Genomic DNA, 17,156 nt, shown 5'->3' with positions numbered 1-17,156 from the left:
CAATTCAAAATTTCATAAATTTCAAAATATCGGTACCATGACAATTTCAAATTTTCATGAGCTACAACCTAAGCTACATCATCTTTCTCACAAACAACTATCTTTTGCATATACTTTACCAACTTTTTAACCTTCTCCAGGTATTCAACCTTAACAAGAAAGTAGCCATTAGTTACTTCTTTGTCTATCAATGTTTTTATGGCCAAAGAAGCACCCTCTTCTTCTCTAGGCATCTGTAATTGAGCGCCATGCTCTTGTCCAAGTATCTGTAATTGAGTGGCAAGCTCTTGCAAAGTAGGTTGTGTGAAATCAACAAGCAAAGCAGGTTCTGATTTAGGGTCTAGCTCCTTTAGTTGATTATGATCAATAACTGATAATGGATTTTGAAATGAATACTGGAAATCTGCTATATCCCAATAGCCAAGCTCTGTAACCTTCAAAATATTGAATTTCATTAGGTTACTTTAGCTTGAACATACCGAGCCATGAGGAGAACATTAAAGAAATGTTACACTAAAGTATGGAAGAAACTGTGGATCATAAAATGTTTGAAATAAAAGTTAAGCAATGTGTAATCTAATTTTAATAACAGCCATTACTGAAGAATATGAAGGATTCAAAAACAACAATAAGTATCTCTTTCATCGTTCGTATTCCCATGACACACTCCATAATTCACAGACTATATATTTTCCAAAAACAAACAAGTTCCATGAAAAAGTGAATTTACTTACTGATTTTGGTTGTGGCACCGGATCGTCATCAGTAAGGTCAACAACCTCTTTCTTTTTCTTACCATCTCCATTTCCTTTGACTCCACTAATTAGTTGAAATTTTGAATTATCATGGTACCGATATTATGAAATGGAATGTAGCTTAGGTTGCACATTTTGCCACATCACATCCTAGTGTTATGCCAGGTGGAAAATACAAAAAAATAAAATTGAAAATAAATGAATACATCATCACTTAACTGACGGATGCTAACAGATTACCAGTTTTGTGAAATCGAAAATAATATATTGATACAAGTGTTAAAAAAAATAATATGTTGATACAAGTGTTAAGAGGACCTAAGTACGTTGCATATTTATGTAATTAAGCTTAAACCAATATGTAGTATCTCTATGAGGTTTATAACACAGTTTTGGGTGCTTATCAACACTCATGTTTGCCTCCCCCATTCCATTGATTGTAGTGATCGATAAGTTAGTTTTCATTTGGTAAAAAAAGGATATCATGTTTTAGATTGAGAGAAAGTTTGTAAGATGTTAATGGAGTCCTCTCCAGAGTGTAATAAACTTCTTCTTCTTCTTCATCTATTTTAGTTCCGTAGCCATTGATTCCTAGGATCATGAGTTAAACCATCTCTTGTGGAGGGTTAATGATGCTCATGTGAAGAACAAACTCCATTTCTTGAGGCTTGAGTCATTTGCTTAGGTAGAATAAATTTTAGTTTACATTCTGTCACAAAATGACAGTGTACGACCAAGTTTAGAGTCTGGAACTCAAGATAGAGTAGCGCACGCGACCCAGGTGACATTGGGCTCGCGTGTGCTACACCCCGGTAATATCATGCATGGAATTTTGGACGACTAGTGTAAAGTAAGGCTAGGAGTTGAATGGATATTTCAGAGATGAAATATCACTTCAATTCCTCATGCTAACAGGGTGTTCTCATAGATGAGTTTATTATGTTAGAGTTTGAAACTCGAATCCGTCTTCGGGTTTGTCTATGAACTCAATAAAAATTAGAGATGCAGTGATTAAGTCCTTAGAAATAGTAGTTAATTCTCACATGATTAGATTTAATCCTCCACTCCTCTCTATCTCTTTATATCTTTTATTTAGTAATTATACAACTTAAATCTTATAGTAACTTACAAACTAGGTAATATATAGTAATTCAAGTTGTATAAACTATCAAAAATCTTTCTTACCATAAAATTCCCTTAGAGTAAGTCTAGATCTTTGGTATTACATGCTCAAGAGTTTAGGCATGGATACAAATTCTTGCTCAAGCTATATGACAACGTAATTTTGTGAGCAAGGTATTGATACAAGAGTAGATTTAGTGTTGTGCCTTGCATACATAACAACAAATTTACTTTAGGATATGATAAATTATATTTCTCATGATAACTCTCATTGTTACTAAAATGCCTTCTTTTATTAAATGGGGCTCTCCCCAAGTTGGTCAGTACACGCTTAATGCAATTGGGTCAGCTATTGGAAATCCCGGAAGAGGTGGTCGAACTGGTTGCGTGCTTCGTGGTGAAGATAGTAACTTCATATTTGGAATTTCTTGTCCATTGGTGCGTGCATGTGCATTAACTGCAGAATTTGAAGCTGTCAAATTGGGACTTTTGGTTTGCTGCTGACCTAAAGATCACTAATCTTTGCATTGAATTGGATTCTCAAGCTCTAGTCAACCTTATTACTAAAGAGGAACTAATTCCTTATGTTGTATGGAATGTGTTAACAGATATTAAAGAACTTCTTATTCAGGTTAGGCCTTATCACATTCAGTGGATTCGAAGAGAAGCAAATGGTCGAAGATTGCTTGGCTTAGCTTCGACATTTGACTGGAGGATTATTGAGCATCCTCCTTTTTATCATGTACCTCATGTTTCAAAATTCAAATGTTATTTTTTATTTTTTGATGCAAATCATACTTATATTAATAAACTATGAAGAAAAGTCTTCACACAAACATGGGTCTACAGTTTTTTTTCTAACATACAACTTGGAAGATCTGAGAAGCTTAGCTGCTGGCGCGCCCATGTAGCTAGCCTGTCAGCATCCCCATTAACCGATATACTAATCCACCTATACTCCCAGGATCTGAACTCAGCCATCGTTTGCATGATATCTTCTCTAACAGCTGCCCATTCCCATCTACACGAAACCTCTTGTAAGGCTCCAGTGACTTCATTGTTATCTCCTTCAAACACAAAATGTTGTTTTTCCATCATTTTTGCCAACACACTTGCCACTTCAGCTGCTTCCAACTCAGTTTCTGCTACTTCCACCGCCTTGAACCTTCTTACAGCTGCTCCAATGATATTTCCTTCATTATCAGTGGCAATTGCCCCTGCTTTAGCCCAGCTTGTATGTCTGCAATAGGAAGCATCGAATCTAATTACAATGCAATCATTATGTATGACAAGGAAGATAGACTCTAGACTGTTATATTCACAAGGTAAACTAGATTTAGAGTTAAGAAAGTCTTCTCTGTATGCCAGATAGCACTTGTCTGCTTTCACTCTACTCTCCCTTATAATTCTTTCTTGATTTGCCCTTCTATTCTCAAACTTGATCTCATTTATGGTCTTTCAGATTTGTTGTAGTAAGAACACTATATGAGTTCTAGCCAATCTTTTTTCATAGTCTGCTGAGCAGCACCATGTCATGATCAGGTCCAGTCTATCTCTGAGAGAGAGCTGTTGTTTCTTTTGTATTCTTATGCCCACTTGTGATCCAAACCACAAGGTTCTTATCCGGTCACAGTTGAAAAAAAGGTGCTCTGCACATTCCATCTCTTTGAGACAGTATGGGCATGAGAAGTCTCCAACCATTCTCCTTTCAGCAAGGATGTTTCCCATAGATAACATATGCATATACATTTTCCACATGAACATCTGTGTATGAGCTGGGATAGGAGCTTTCCAAATATGTCTCAGGGTGAGAGTGTTGCATCCAGAACTCTGCCCCATCTCATCATTAGGATTTAGATGGTGGTGAACTAACTTTACAGTTCGAATTCAAATGTTCTGTTACCACGGTGTGCTAGTTTTTGGTTGCCACAAGCCCAACCGTTTTTAGGTCCTCGAACTGACTAAATTTGTTCCGTGTGTCCGCGAAAAACTACTGGTACCCTTTGCTGTAAAAGTTAAAATCTTGTCCCCAAAACTGAACACCTGTCGTCTTGTGAGTGCAAGAGGGTTTACGAGGTTTATCAGTAAAACCAACTGGAAAACTCCACTTTGAAGTGACTCAAAAAAATGACTTCTTCCTTATCTCTTCCTTCACTAAACACAACACTTCTTACCTTCCAACCCAAAACCAAACCAAGAATAAAACTCAACGTCTCGTTCCACAAATGTTGTTCATCATCAGAACAACAACAACCCCATTCAAAGAAGAAAACTTTAACAACTGAGAATGATAAAGGGGTGAAGCCTGCTGGCTTTCTTACTAAACAAGGCATTACTCATAAAGCCTTTGCTCAGTTTCTCCGTGAAAGGTATAGTTTAATTTAAATATGAATTATTTAATGAATATAAAGACTCAAATTTTATTAATTATGTTTTTGTTGTAGGCATAAGGCTATGAAGGTTCTACAAGATGAGATTTTTAACCGGTTTGCGAATATTATGGAGTTGGCTTCTGGGTTGGTTTTTATAATTACCCTTTTCTTTATTTTGGATTTAAAGTAGTTTATTTAGATACTTATTTGTGTAAATAATGTTGGGTTATTTTTTAAGGTATGAATTAATGGGTCTGCAACGCAATGTACAACATCGATTGGACTACATGGAGTGGGCTCCAGGTATTGGTTATTTGCCTAGTTGTTTAAATGCTTAACTAGAAATAGGCGCATTGGAACATATTTCAGATAGTGGTGTTCTGGTGTTGAGTCCAACTTTGTGATAACAAGTCTTATTAGTTTTACCAGATAACCTAGTTACTCGGAGTTGAGATTCTCGAGAAAACTTGATATTCTATAAACTTTGATATGTTCTTTGAAATGTTGTTACCTGTGCTGTGGAATGCAGGTGCTCGGTATTGTTCACTGATTGGTGATTTTAATGGGTGGTCACCGACAGAGGATAGTGCAAGAGAGGGACACTTTGGGCATGATGATTATGGTTATTGGTCCATTTATTTAGAAGATAAACTTAGGGAGGGAGAGAAGCCTGACGAATATTACTTTCAACAGTACAATTATGTGGATGACTATGATAAAGGTGATAGTGGCATCACCATGGAAGAAATTTTTAAGAAAATGGATGAATATTGGGAACCTGGAGAGGACAGATACATAAATTCACGTTTTGAGGGACCAGCAAAATTGTATGAGAAAATGTTTGGCCCAAATGGACCTGAAACTGAGGAGGAATTGGGTGATATACCGGATGCTGAAACAAGATATAAAGCATATAAAGAAAAACACAAAGACGACCCACCAAGCAATTTGCCTCCATGTGACGTGATTGATACTGGAAAGGTATATGATATATTTGATGTCATCACTGATCCAGCATGGAAGAAGAAGTTTCGGGATAAGAAGCCTCCTTTCCCTTACTGGCTAGAGATGCGTAAAGGAAGGAAAGCATGGTTGAAGAAGTATATTCCTGCAATTCCTCATGGCAGCAAATACAGAGTCTATTTTAACACTCCAAGTGGGCCTTTGGAACGAGTTCCTGCTTGGGCAACCTATGTGCTTCCAGGTAAGCATTTTAAGTCGTGAAAAGTTAGTTGTATTGGACAAGTCATCCCTTTTTCTTATTTCCTTTGATATAGCAATATGTAAAATATGGAATTGTTAGGGGGAAGTGAGGTCCTATATCTGCAGTCTGTGAACATGTTGGAACTCGGTCATATTAAAGAATCTGTAGCTCTGTGTTTCAAAACCTTCTTTACTGATTTTATTCAGTTACATTAGATTGTAGCATAACAATTGTCTATCTGGCTGTGTCATTGTTTTCCACTTTTCCTTACTGCTGCTGTTAACTGAAAACCTTAAGGCTGTAACCTTATTTTATGCCGTTGGCATACAATTCGCCTGAAAATACGTAATCATATTGATGTGCAAGGATTCATACCCTGATTATGGTTTGAAATACTGATGACAGTTTGATATATGAGTTCACAAAAAATACTATAGAAATGAGCAATGCATTGGATATTTCTCTCTATACCTTTGAAAAATGGTGAAATTGTTGAGCTTAGGTCAAATATTGGCAGATATAGTTAGACCAGTTTTCCCAAGTCGCGGTTTATAGCTGTGATATACTGAACATTTGAGACCATGGTACTGATTCAAAATTTTTTAATGATTTTTAGATGTAGGTGGAAAGCAATCTTGTGCTGTGCATTGGGAACCACCTCCTGAAAGTGCATACAAGTGGAGAAACCTACGTCCAAAAGTGCCAACTGCTCTTCGTATATATGAATGCCATGTAGGCATCAGTGGATCAGAGCCAAAGATTTCATCTTTTAATGAATTTACTCTTAAGGTAATTCCTGAAATTTCTGTTTACCTCTTTACTTCAGTTTGCTGTATTATGGTGTGTTTTTCTCCTTGGAAGGTCCTTCCACATGTGAAGCAAGCAGGATACAATGTCATACAGTTGATGGGAGTCATTGAGCACAAAGATTATTTCACTGTTGGTTATAGAGTAAGATCATCTCTCTCTCTAGCTGAACCTTTCAACTAATTGTAAGATGGTAAGTACTTCATTGCTTTTCTTCTTTTTTCAGCCATCCAGTCATTGGTCTCTTTTTATGATATTTTCTTCTTTGATTTGGTAGCCTCCAATAAGAATGCAAAAGTTGAAGACTACTTGGCTATGGTGGGCGTGGATTGGAGGTGTATGTTATCTTGAGGAGGAATTAATAGTTTGAGAGGTCTCTAATTTCATTGAGGTTATATATCAAAAGGGTAGAAAATTTGGCGAGGAAGATAGAATTTTTTTGGTGTGGGATAGAACAAAAGAGTATACGGTAAATTCTTCTAATTGAGTTATGATTAAAAGCTAAGTCACATTGACATGTATGCGTTTGTCGGTGTCCGACATAGATATAGAGTTTCCGACACGACATCTATATGAAGTAGGAGGACATGGGAACAACTAATTAAAAGTAATATTATTACCATTCTTTAGTTACACAACTAATTGTTGCTAACTTTCTTTTGGGATGGAAGAAGTTGTGTTGTACCAAATTATTTTCTTTTTTAAAATGATTTTAAATTTGTTTTTTTACATATTATATAGTAATAGTAAGTTGTGTTTTCTTATTCTCTTAAAACGAGATGGTGAAACGTTAGCCGTCCCAATGGTTGCTAAATTTTAACGTATTTTAGGTCTGAATTTGGCAATGGGTGGTAGATGCAAATGAATATAAGAACGCATTGAGGGTCCGAATTTGTGGAAAAATTGATATATCATCAAATAGCAATCTCTTGTAGGAATGTGTTCTTGATGCTCTTAGGGTATAGAAGAAACCCTAGTTTGAAATCTTTTGCATAAAACACAAAAGTTGTGGTGGAGACATGGTTTTCAAAATAGACATTATGAAAGCTTTCGATCATGTGTCGTGGAATTTCCTTGAATTTGTTATGGAGATGATGGGGTTTGGTTGTGATTGGAGGCGATGGATTTGAGTTTGCATCTTGATGACTTGATTCTCATCTGTAATTAATTGAGTGTCACATGGTTTCTTTCATAAGACAAGGCAATCATCTTTCACCTTTTTTGTTTATTGTGGTCACCAAAATTCTTCGTAAGATGATGACTTCCATGGTGTATGAAGGTCTGCTCGGTGGCTTTAGAGCTTCTAATTAGGAAGGGGCCATATCCAAATCGCACTTGCAATTTGCAAATGATACAATGTTTTTCACTACTTTCACGTTGGAGAATGCTCATACTTTAAAGAACTTACTTGCTTGGTATGAGATGATTTCTGGCCTCAAGATCAACTTGTCAAAGTTTAAAATCTATGGTGTGGGTGAGGTGGAAACTTTGCGAGAGGTTGTAAATTGGTTGGGGTCTGGTGTTGAATCTTTTCCTACTACATATGTGGATTTGCCTTTGGGAGCTAGAAGCAAATAGTGAGGTATTTGGAGCAAGGTGATAGATAAAGTTGCTTGTTGTTTGGCGGGGTGGAAAGGTAATTGTTTTTCTAAAGGGGGGAGGTTGACTTTGATATCAAGCCCACTTTTAATATTCCAAACTATTATCTTTCACTATACCTAGTCTTTAGGAGTTGTGAAACTGATGCATGAGCATGGAAGATGGAACAATATTAGATAGTTATAATTATATTATTAGTAGTCTTATTAAGTTAGAAAAGTTTTCTATATGTTTTAGATCTAGGTTAATTAGTAAGGTTTATATTTTGGTTTCTAAATAGAATTAGGAACAAAGTTTATTATATAAAGGCATCTAGGTCTTCATTGTTAGAGGGTTATTATTAATTATTAATTCTTTGTGAATTATTCTTCATGTTTGAAGGTTTAAACCCCTAGATTTAGGTGTTTATTTTATTAAACTCAATTGATGTTCATCAATTGTTGAAGCTTCCGCCAACAAGATACATCAGAAACACTTCGAAAGTTATTTAAAAGATTTTTATGGGGTAGTGAAGGTGACAAATTGAAGATTCACTTTGTCAAATGCGATAGTGTGCCTTTCTAAAGAAAATGGTGGTTTGGGTTGCAAACATGTTTTGCTTACGAATCTAGTTTTGTTGGGCAAGGGACTTCGGAGGTATTGGGAAAGGGGGATCATTTATGGAGAAAAGTGGTGGCAGACAAGTATGGAAAGGGAAAGAGGAAGTGGTTTATTGAGCCTAGAATGCCGTTTAGCATCACTCTTTGGAGGGGTATCAATAGTGGGTGGTATACATTTGCTAATAAAAAAGCACTTATTTCGGACCACAGGGAGAGGGATGGTAATGGCGTGACATGTAGAAGGCGACTCAATGATTAGGAGATTAGAAGATAAGAAGATCTCTTAAGTGCAATATATGAAATTGGTATAAACTTTGGAGAAACGGATGATAGATTATGGGTATGGGATGACACTGATTCCTTTCCTGTGAAATCATTTTACAAAGTTTTGGCTATGGAATATTCAACAGTGGTGCTTGAGGAGAATGAAAAGATCACCAACTTTCCATATAAGCGGATTTGGAAAAACTCTATCCCGCATAGAGTTGCTTTCTTTTGTTGGGGCGCTTACTTGGGTATGATTTAAACCATTGACAATTAGAATCGACGATGTATGAATATTCCCATTGTGTGCGAGTATTGCAAGGTGGTGGAGGAAAATGTGGACCACCTCCTCAAATGTCTCATCACTTTTGGAATTTGAGTACTCCATCAAATATCAAGGATGCTTGAGGCAAGAGTATAATCATGGGTCCACTCTCTAACAAAGCCAAATGGCTAGCGGATCATCTACCTAATGCCATTACAGACACTCGGAAAACAAAGCAACATGATGATTTTGAACAAAAGGAAAGGGAGATGCATAAGTTGGGGAAAATTAAGGAACTCCTATTGGATTGGGCATGTGCTACTCCATTGTTTATAGGTGAGAAACATGTTGATTTCATGTTTAATTGGGATGGCTAGTGAGATGAACGAGCTTTTATTATTGTGTAATTGGGGTTTTGGGAAGGTTAAGTGTGGTCGGGTAGCTCCTTGCTACTTAGACCCTCGGACATTGTAACATTTATTATTTTCATATGAATACAAACTGAATTTTACCGATAAACAAAAAAAAAAATCTTGTCTTTAAGTCCGATAGGAGTGTCCGTGTGTCTGTCTGTCCGACACGGATTTTTTTAAGAACTTAAAGTGTTCATGTTGCTTAGGTTAAAAGCTACGCAGAGAGAGTGCTAAAGCCTAATGGGATTATTACTGATATCCCATATAAAAGGATTGGGATGCCGTCCATTCCTTTAGAGTGGAGTTCATCACTTTGATGGCTTATCTCATGTATATTCAAATCACAGACACTTTAGGTATGGTTGTAGCCAATGTATGCTCTTTTCGTATTGGATCTAAGGAGGATGTGGATCATGTTCTAGTCCGATGTCCAATTGCTAAGAGGTTTTCTTGGAAGCAATCTTTGTTTCCGCCCTAGGAGTTGACATTATACAATGCCTCCTTTCTCCAAAGGCAAGATGGATTGTGGAACGCTTACCTAGGGCAACTGTTTGGGTACTATGAATGAAAAGAACCAGGGAATATCTGAATGCAACTTCAAGGAGATGCACATAATTTTGATTGAAGTTTATTTGATTGTTTCAAGGCGAGTTTTTTTTTTTTTTTGGCTGGCTAGCTTAACACAATTCAAGTTCCAAGAGTTTATGATCAATTGGGATTCTATTGTATTATTTTACACTTTTTAGTTTTTAAGAGCGAAGGAAGTTGGGATGGATTTTAACAATGGGTACAAGGCCACATAGAGACCCGCCCGATGCTACTGGGGTGGGGGGTGTTAAATGGGGATCAGGAAGGGTATGAGGGTTTGTGGTAGTAGTTGTGCTCTTTGAGACACAACCAAGTTTACACACAAAAAGGAATACCCATATCGTCATAGGAGATGAAATTGAAATTCCATTGAATATAGGGGACAAAGCTGATTTTGACAAAATTCCGAAATAATTAACCCAAAAACCCACCCTTATTTCAAAAACACTCTCAAGGACATTAGTTGACTCCTGTGTTGCATGGGTACGCCTATTATTCCGGTGTGTCCTGTGTCGACACCAACACCGACATCGCTGGGCAGTTAAATCGCTACTCGGTCGCTACTCGGTGGAGGTGCGAGTAGCAAGTAGGTCTACTCGGTCGGGGATTAATCGGGAGATTTTTTAAACCGCTACTTGGTGGAGGAGCGAGTAGCGAGTAGGTCTATTCGGTCGGGGATTAATCGGGATTACTCGGGTGATTTTTTAAAACACTATATTTCTTTACAAATACATGTTACATATAAATTAACATTAAAATACCAATATGGTAACTGGTAATTGACCACTAGAATTTATATAAAATTTTGTGAACTTGTGCAGCCAATATGGGATGAAGCAGAACAAGGGTCAAATGAATTCTATAGTAGCAGCAGTCTTAGAAACAAAGAAACGGAGCATAGACTGCTAGTCTGCTACAAGTCTACAACTATCAGAGTATCAGTTAGATATTTGTAAATTCTAGGCTCATTCGAAAGCTCTCGAAGACGACATCTCTAAATTTCAGAAAAACAATTCAAAGGAAAAAATCAGTAAACATATCTATTGTAGATACCAAATAGTGTTTGGTGTGGTCGTGCTCTCTTTTTGTTATTTATTCTCTGATTTAGTTTTTAATTAATCTGAGTGACCCAAATTAGGACCATAGCGGCACAGCTGCAATTAGAAACAATCCAGCTCTATATCTCCAACAGTCCAACCCATTTTCATAACTAAACCAATCACAATGTCACATAATCTATAATGCAAATAAAGTTTCAACTCATAACAGTCATAAGGCAGATCTAAAATAATTCCAACACCATCGCATCACAAGTCCACAACACAGAAATTTTGACTACTTCAAACAAACTTTAGGTGGGTCAATAATAAAATTTTCGAAATCATTAATCATTTAATCTTGGCTGTGATTTTTTTTTATTTATTACAATCAACAATTTTTTATTTATTACAAGAAAAGAGATGAGAAGTGAGGAGAAGTGAGTAGAAGTGAAGAGAGAACTGAAGAACAGAAGTGATGAGAAGTAGAAGTGATGAGAAGAGAAGTGAGGAGAAGTGAGTAGAAGTGAGTAGAGGTGAGAGAAGAAGAAAAAAAAAATGGAGAAGAAGAACCGCGTGCACTGTCTTTGTTGGAGAAGACGAACCGCTCAATTCGCGGCGCTTTTTGGTTTCGCAAGCCCTAAATTTTTGGTTTGGACCTTTTTTTTTTTTTTTTTTTTTTTTTCGCGGGCTAAAAAAAGTCCCGATTTTACACTATTAACTCGCCCGGGCCCGAGTACTCATAAATTGAAATATCGTCCGATTTTTCAGCGATTTCTCGTCCCCGATCACTCATGGGGAGTAATGGGCTGACCGGATTGGCTAGGCACTGAGTAGGGAGTACTCAGCAAGTACTCGGCGATTTTATAGCACAACCGACACCGACGCGACACATTCGCCATTCGAATCTATACTCAGTTTCAAAGAAAAAATTAAAAAAGATTAAGAAAGAAGGAAGATTAAGAAAGAAGGAAGAGAGAGAGAAATGGAGTAGACTGATCTGATGTTGTCGGCTGTGCACCATCTTCTTCCATGGTGGCAGCTGCAACCTAGATCTAGGGTTTGTTTAACACAATTAAGAAGAAGTACTGAAGTGGGCTTTTAATAAGTGATGTGGGCTTTAATAAGTGACGTGGGCTTGGGCTATTTTCTTTCTTTCTTCCATAGATAGGATTAAATGGGGCTTTTAATAAGCAATGTGGGCTTGGGCTTTTTTGGAATGGTTATATTCAAGATCTAAACTTGTTTTAAATGGCAAATGGGCTTTATCAAAATCTATATATATATATATATATATATATATATATATATATATTTTCTATTTAAAATAATTTATCTTTTAATAAAATATAATATTAAATTAAAATATTAGCCGTGTCCCCGTGTCTTGATTTTCCGACCTCGCCGTGTCCAAATCGCCGTACCCGTGTCCAAACCGGACACTCACCCGTACCCATGCAACACAGGTTGACTTTTGTCTGAAAAAGACAATAGTACCCTGGTATGCACAGACGTCGGTGCATACCTAAGCATCACAATAAAATGGTATGCACTGACGTCTATGTATACCAATCATCACAAGAAAATGGTATGCACAAGTGTCGGTGCATACCACTTATCGGTACCCCGGTATACACATACGTCGGTGCATACCTATGCATCACAATAAAATGGTATGCACCGACGTCTATGCATATCAAGCATCACAAGAAAATAGTATGCATTGATGTCTGTGCATACCTTGCATGGTATACACAGACGTCTGTGCATACCTCGCATACCAAGAGGTGGTATACAAAGACGTCAATGCATACCGATAGGTGGTATGCACAGACGTCAATGCATACCAAACATCACAAAGAAAATGGTATGTACAGTGCATACCACCTCTTGGTATGTGAAGTATGCACAGACGTCAGTGCATACCAAATATAGAAGGGTAAAATTGGAAAGAGCAAAAAAAAAAAAGTCAAGTCTGTCCTTATTAATAATTAAAACGTGAAATCTGGTTTTTCTAGTAGTTATAAGCCAAAAAATGTTCTTATCAATGGTTTCAAAACCCAACTGTCCTAGACTATGATTAAAATTGGAAATTGGGCCTTTTGGCTTATTTCTTGTTGAATATAACCCCATAGGTTTTGGTTTGCAAATAAATTCTGAAGAAGTCTTGCAGTGATCATTAACCTGGTAAAGATGAGTTATTGGTAATTAGTATCCATGAGACAATAGCAAGGGATCTGCTACAGACAAGGTTGATTTTATTGATTTTAATAGATTGTGGAAGTTGAAGGCCCCATAAAACATTTTTGGGCCTTTTACGCCCCCAATATGTACATGAGAGTATAAGCTGTTAGTTCTGCAAATTCCCATTGTAGGGGATATAAGGGTGAAAGCTAGATAAAGGAATCTGTTTTCTAAAAGATCCCAGCTTTTGTGCAGTTGTGCTTTGGTGGGTCATTTGAGATCCTTTCGATGTCCTATGTTGTGTTGAAGGGATATCTAAATGATTTGCTCGGTTGCGTAAGGCCAGCGGTAGCAACATAACCAGGGAAAGTATATTGAAAAGACAATTCTTTTCTATTATTTTAGTATTAGTTAGTGATCCTGTAAGGCCAGCGGTAGCAACAGAACCGGGGAAAGTATGTAGAAAAGAAAACTCTTTTCTGTTTATTTTAGTAGTAGTTAGTGATCCCGGCTCGGTGAGTCCTTTCTTCCGAATTGTTAGCACCAGTTTTATATTTTTCTGTGGACCGAGGAGAAAGGGGGGCTCTCCAAGAAGAGGATTGTAACGTGCGAGAAGCAAGGAGGTTAACCTGTTTCAAAAATACAACATGGATTGGATTATGGCAAGGCAATGTAGTTGGAGCCTATATTTTCATATATGTCATTCCTTACCTTAATTCTGAATTTATGCCTTGCTTACCTTAATTCTGAATCTACTCCTTGAAAGAAAATAAGTCTTATAAAATTTGGCATCTCCAATCGTATCCGTACGAGAGGAATGTTGAAAAGCCACTTGTTCGTTCGAATCTTTGTTGCGGAGTCTGTAAATTATACGTCCCTTATTTGAATTAGAACAACTTACTTCAATTTTAACTCTATCGTCTGGTAGTATCTGTTATATCCTACTTGAAGCATAACCTAGAAGCGTATCCTCATTATCTAAACAAACCCGAGACAGACCATTGTGAAGTGACTCATTAATTAAACCTTCATGAATCCATTCTGTTCTTTCTTTCCATGTAACCCCGTATAAATATTATGTTGAGCTTAGACTATGATCCATCCAATATAAATTTGTATTTGTATGTTCCATGCTCGTTTTTGCAATTGTATGAGTTGCTAGTTTAGATATTTGATCTGACCGTATGTCTATCGATGTTGTTGTGTTGTGATCACTTTAAACTCATTATTCTCAAAAAGAAATGTGGTTTTCTAGTTATTCCTGCTTTTACGTTTATTTTTAAATACTTTTTAATTTTTTTTTTAATAATATTACATTCTTGTTATATTCAATTACTGAGTTTTATTCCCTTCCATTAATGCAGGTGACAAATTTGTTCGCCGTTAGCAGCCGATACGGCACTCCTGATGATTTCAAGCATTTGGTGGATGAAGCTCATGGTCATCTTAAACTTTTAGTCTTTCACCAGTTAACAAATTCTTTTCTTCCAGTTTGATAAATTTTGTATATGTTATTGGTTTTACTCTCTTAGAGCAAGTCCAACAGGTGTGCTAAATTTGCCATGCAAAATAAGTACCAAATCAGCAATTTAGCTCTTATTGAAGGCATGCCAAATTTAGCACCCAAAAACGTTATAATGAGAGATTTTAGCACCTCTAAATAGTATAGGCATAGTAGAAAACTTGAAATGTATGCAATTTCGGATTGTCTAAATTTCCGAGATTTAGTAACTAGGGTTGAAATTTCAAGTATTTAGGAGAAAATTCTATGCATGTTTTTTAGCTTCCTGCAACTGTTTTTTCTCTTCTTTCTCAAACTGAAGTGTGGTTATTGATGCTTTACCTCATCGTATACATATGGAATTGTGGTTTGTTGGACCTAGTTCAAGATCTAAATCTTCTATTCTCCACATTTCGAAAACTGTTCACTAATCATCTCTATTTTGGACCACTGGCGAGTGCGAGGAGGTCAGAGAGTTTAGAGGGTTTAACTTGATAGTATTATATGCTGGTCCAGTAAGATGTACATAACAATAGTTTAGAAACTGCATATTATCATATACTCTTGACACCAAGACTGGACTAAGTATTTTGGTCCGAGATTGTTATAACTAAAATTGTGAAAAAGATAATATAATTTACACAGCTCTATGAGCTGTGCCCCGTGTGAGAGTGCTATTGGGATCTGTCTTGGACACCAACACACATGTCTGTGTCAATTAACTTAGCATAAGGTACAGACCAGCACAAATTGTATCGTGAGCTGTTTTTAGAATGTGGTAAACGGGGTGTCAGATTTACCAAATTTTTTAACACTAGCCAAAGTAATACCTCAAATAGCACCCCCATTGGAAACAAGTTTTGTATGTGTGGGGTGCAATATGGCCAATAGCAGCCCATATAGCATCCCCATTGGACTTGCTCTTATAGTGGTACGGGTTTTTGAGTTGTATATTTTTATATTTTCAGGGCACAATTACATATCGGGAATTCAGGAATGTTTATATGAACTCCAAAAGACTCCACCATGAAAAACAATGAACTTGAAACTGAATTCTTGTGGAGATGTTCCCCCCACATTAAAGATCATCCTCACAAAAATTCAGCTCATTTCAAGATGTCTATCCCTGTCAAAAGTTGTTTAGAATGTTGTAAATTTATCCAACGATCCTGATTTTTTAATCCCAAAACAACTTTTGACTAAGGATGCACTCCAAGAAAAGAAAAATACAAAAATGAAATGTTGGATGGATATTTGGAATTCTAGATGGTTTGGCCTAGAAAATTAGTAAGAGATATAGGACCAATAGGTGAATCAAATTAACAGAGTTGACAGAAAATATATCCTTATTGGATAAGCCAGACAACAACGGGAGAGCAGGGTCTCTAGTCCCCCACCTAGCCACTAATCTTCTCAGAACAGAATCTTGTTACCACCAATAAGGTAGAATCCAGTGCCTCATAATAATAGGGAATCTCTACTATGCGAAACCAGAATACTCTCCCGCCTAAAATGTCTCTCCCAGAAATGAGAAACTCTCATTCTTGTCCTTGACTTAGTGGAACTTAGGATCTTCCATTTTTGTTTCTTTGTTGATAAAGTGAATGTTTTTTTATTAGTCAAGTCTAGAATTTATTTCCTCATTGTAACATGTTGCTGTTGATTTCTGAACATCTTCAATGACAACTGTAGATGTACTTTTTGGACGTCCAAACGTTACATTACTAAGTAGTTCTTCCATTTATCTTTAGTGTGTATCAATGATCTAGATCATATCCTTTTATTTACCTGTTTCAGGTCTTGGATTGCTGGTCTTGTTAGATTTAGTTCATTCCTATTCAGCAGCTGATGAGATGGTTGGTTTGTCACTATTTGATGGATCAAATGACTGTTATTTTCATACTGGTAAGAATGCTGTTCATTAAGTCAGCTAGTTTACATTGTCTTCTTGTTAATCTGGTAGTTAGTTTAGCTCTATTCTTTGCTGTTGCAGCGGACCAAAAAGCTTTTGAGATAGTAGCGAAATCACAGAAATGTTTTTTCAAGGCTCTAACAAATTTCACTGATTCTGATAGTAAAAGTAGTATTGGTTAATGAAAGAAGAAAGTTTGGAGAGAAAAGGGTGTACGGCTTAATAAGTTTCGGTCTTCTCTCACGGTTCATATATAGGAAACATAGTCGGTTTACAATGTAGAAACTGAGAAACATATCCCTCAGAACTCTAACCCTGACTTTTCCCCTAGCTAAGCACTTGAAGGAGCATACTGAGACCTACTACTATATTCTTTCCATCATCTGCCAACTGATGGGACCATATTGTTATAAAAAGTACATATTGATCTTTCTCTTTATGTATATGACAATCTTTCTCTTTATGTATATAACAAATCATGAGTGTGTCATTTGGTATTATATTATTAAAATTGGCTCTACATTATTTTGATCC

The 17,156-nt window shown here is 36.6% G+C and overlaps 1 protein-coding gene and 1 long non-coding RNA gene across 2 annotated transcripts in view; both read left to right on the top strand.

Moving 5' to 3' along the window:
• The first annotated feature begins 3,829 nt into the window (after nucleotides 1–3,829).
• The window catches only part of EMB2729 (Alpha amylase family protein), a 28,034-nt gene continuing 14,707 nt past the window's right edge, over nucleotides 3,830–17,156 (top strand). Inside the window, exons 1-8 of the mRNA XM_086581804.1 lie at nucleotides 3,830–4,246; nucleotides 4,322–4,393; nucleotides 4,488–4,552; nucleotides 4,779–5,453; nucleotides 6,070–6,242; nucleotides 6,315–6,404; nucleotides 14,574–14,649; nucleotides 16,508–16,615. Of these exons, the coding sequence (XP_086437930.1) occupies nucleotides 4,005–4,246; nucleotides 4,322–4,393; nucleotides 4,488–4,552; nucleotides 4,779–5,453; nucleotides 6,070–6,242; nucleotides 6,315–6,404; nucleotides 14,574–14,649; nucleotides 16,508–16,615 (1,501 nt within the window). The 5' untranslated portion in view covers nucleotides 3,830–4,004. The remainder of the gene's footprint in view (nucleotides 4,247–4,321; nucleotides 4,394–4,487; nucleotides 4,553–4,778; nucleotides 5,454–6,069; nucleotides 6,243–6,314; nucleotides 6,405–14,573; nucleotides 14,650–16,507; nucleotides 16,616–17,156) is intronic.
• Nucleotides 6,736–10,998, top strand: LOC147475575 (uncharacterized). The gene is made up of 2 exons (XR_015207304.1): nucleotides 6,736–10,684; nucleotides 10,810–10,998. It is a non-coding gene; the product is annotated as an uncharacterized LOC147475575 (long non-coding RNA).

The sequence above is a fragment of the Coptis chinensis genome, chromosome 9, assembly GCF_015680905.1.
Source record: "Coptis chinensis isolate HL-2020 chromosome 9, ASM1568090v1, whole genome shotgun sequence".
Taxonomy (NCBI): Eukaryota; Viridiplantae; Streptophyta; class Magnoliopsida; order Ranunculales; family Ranunculaceae; genus Coptis; species Coptis chinensis.
This window is presented reverse-complemented; position numbering and strand designations above follow the sequence as displayed.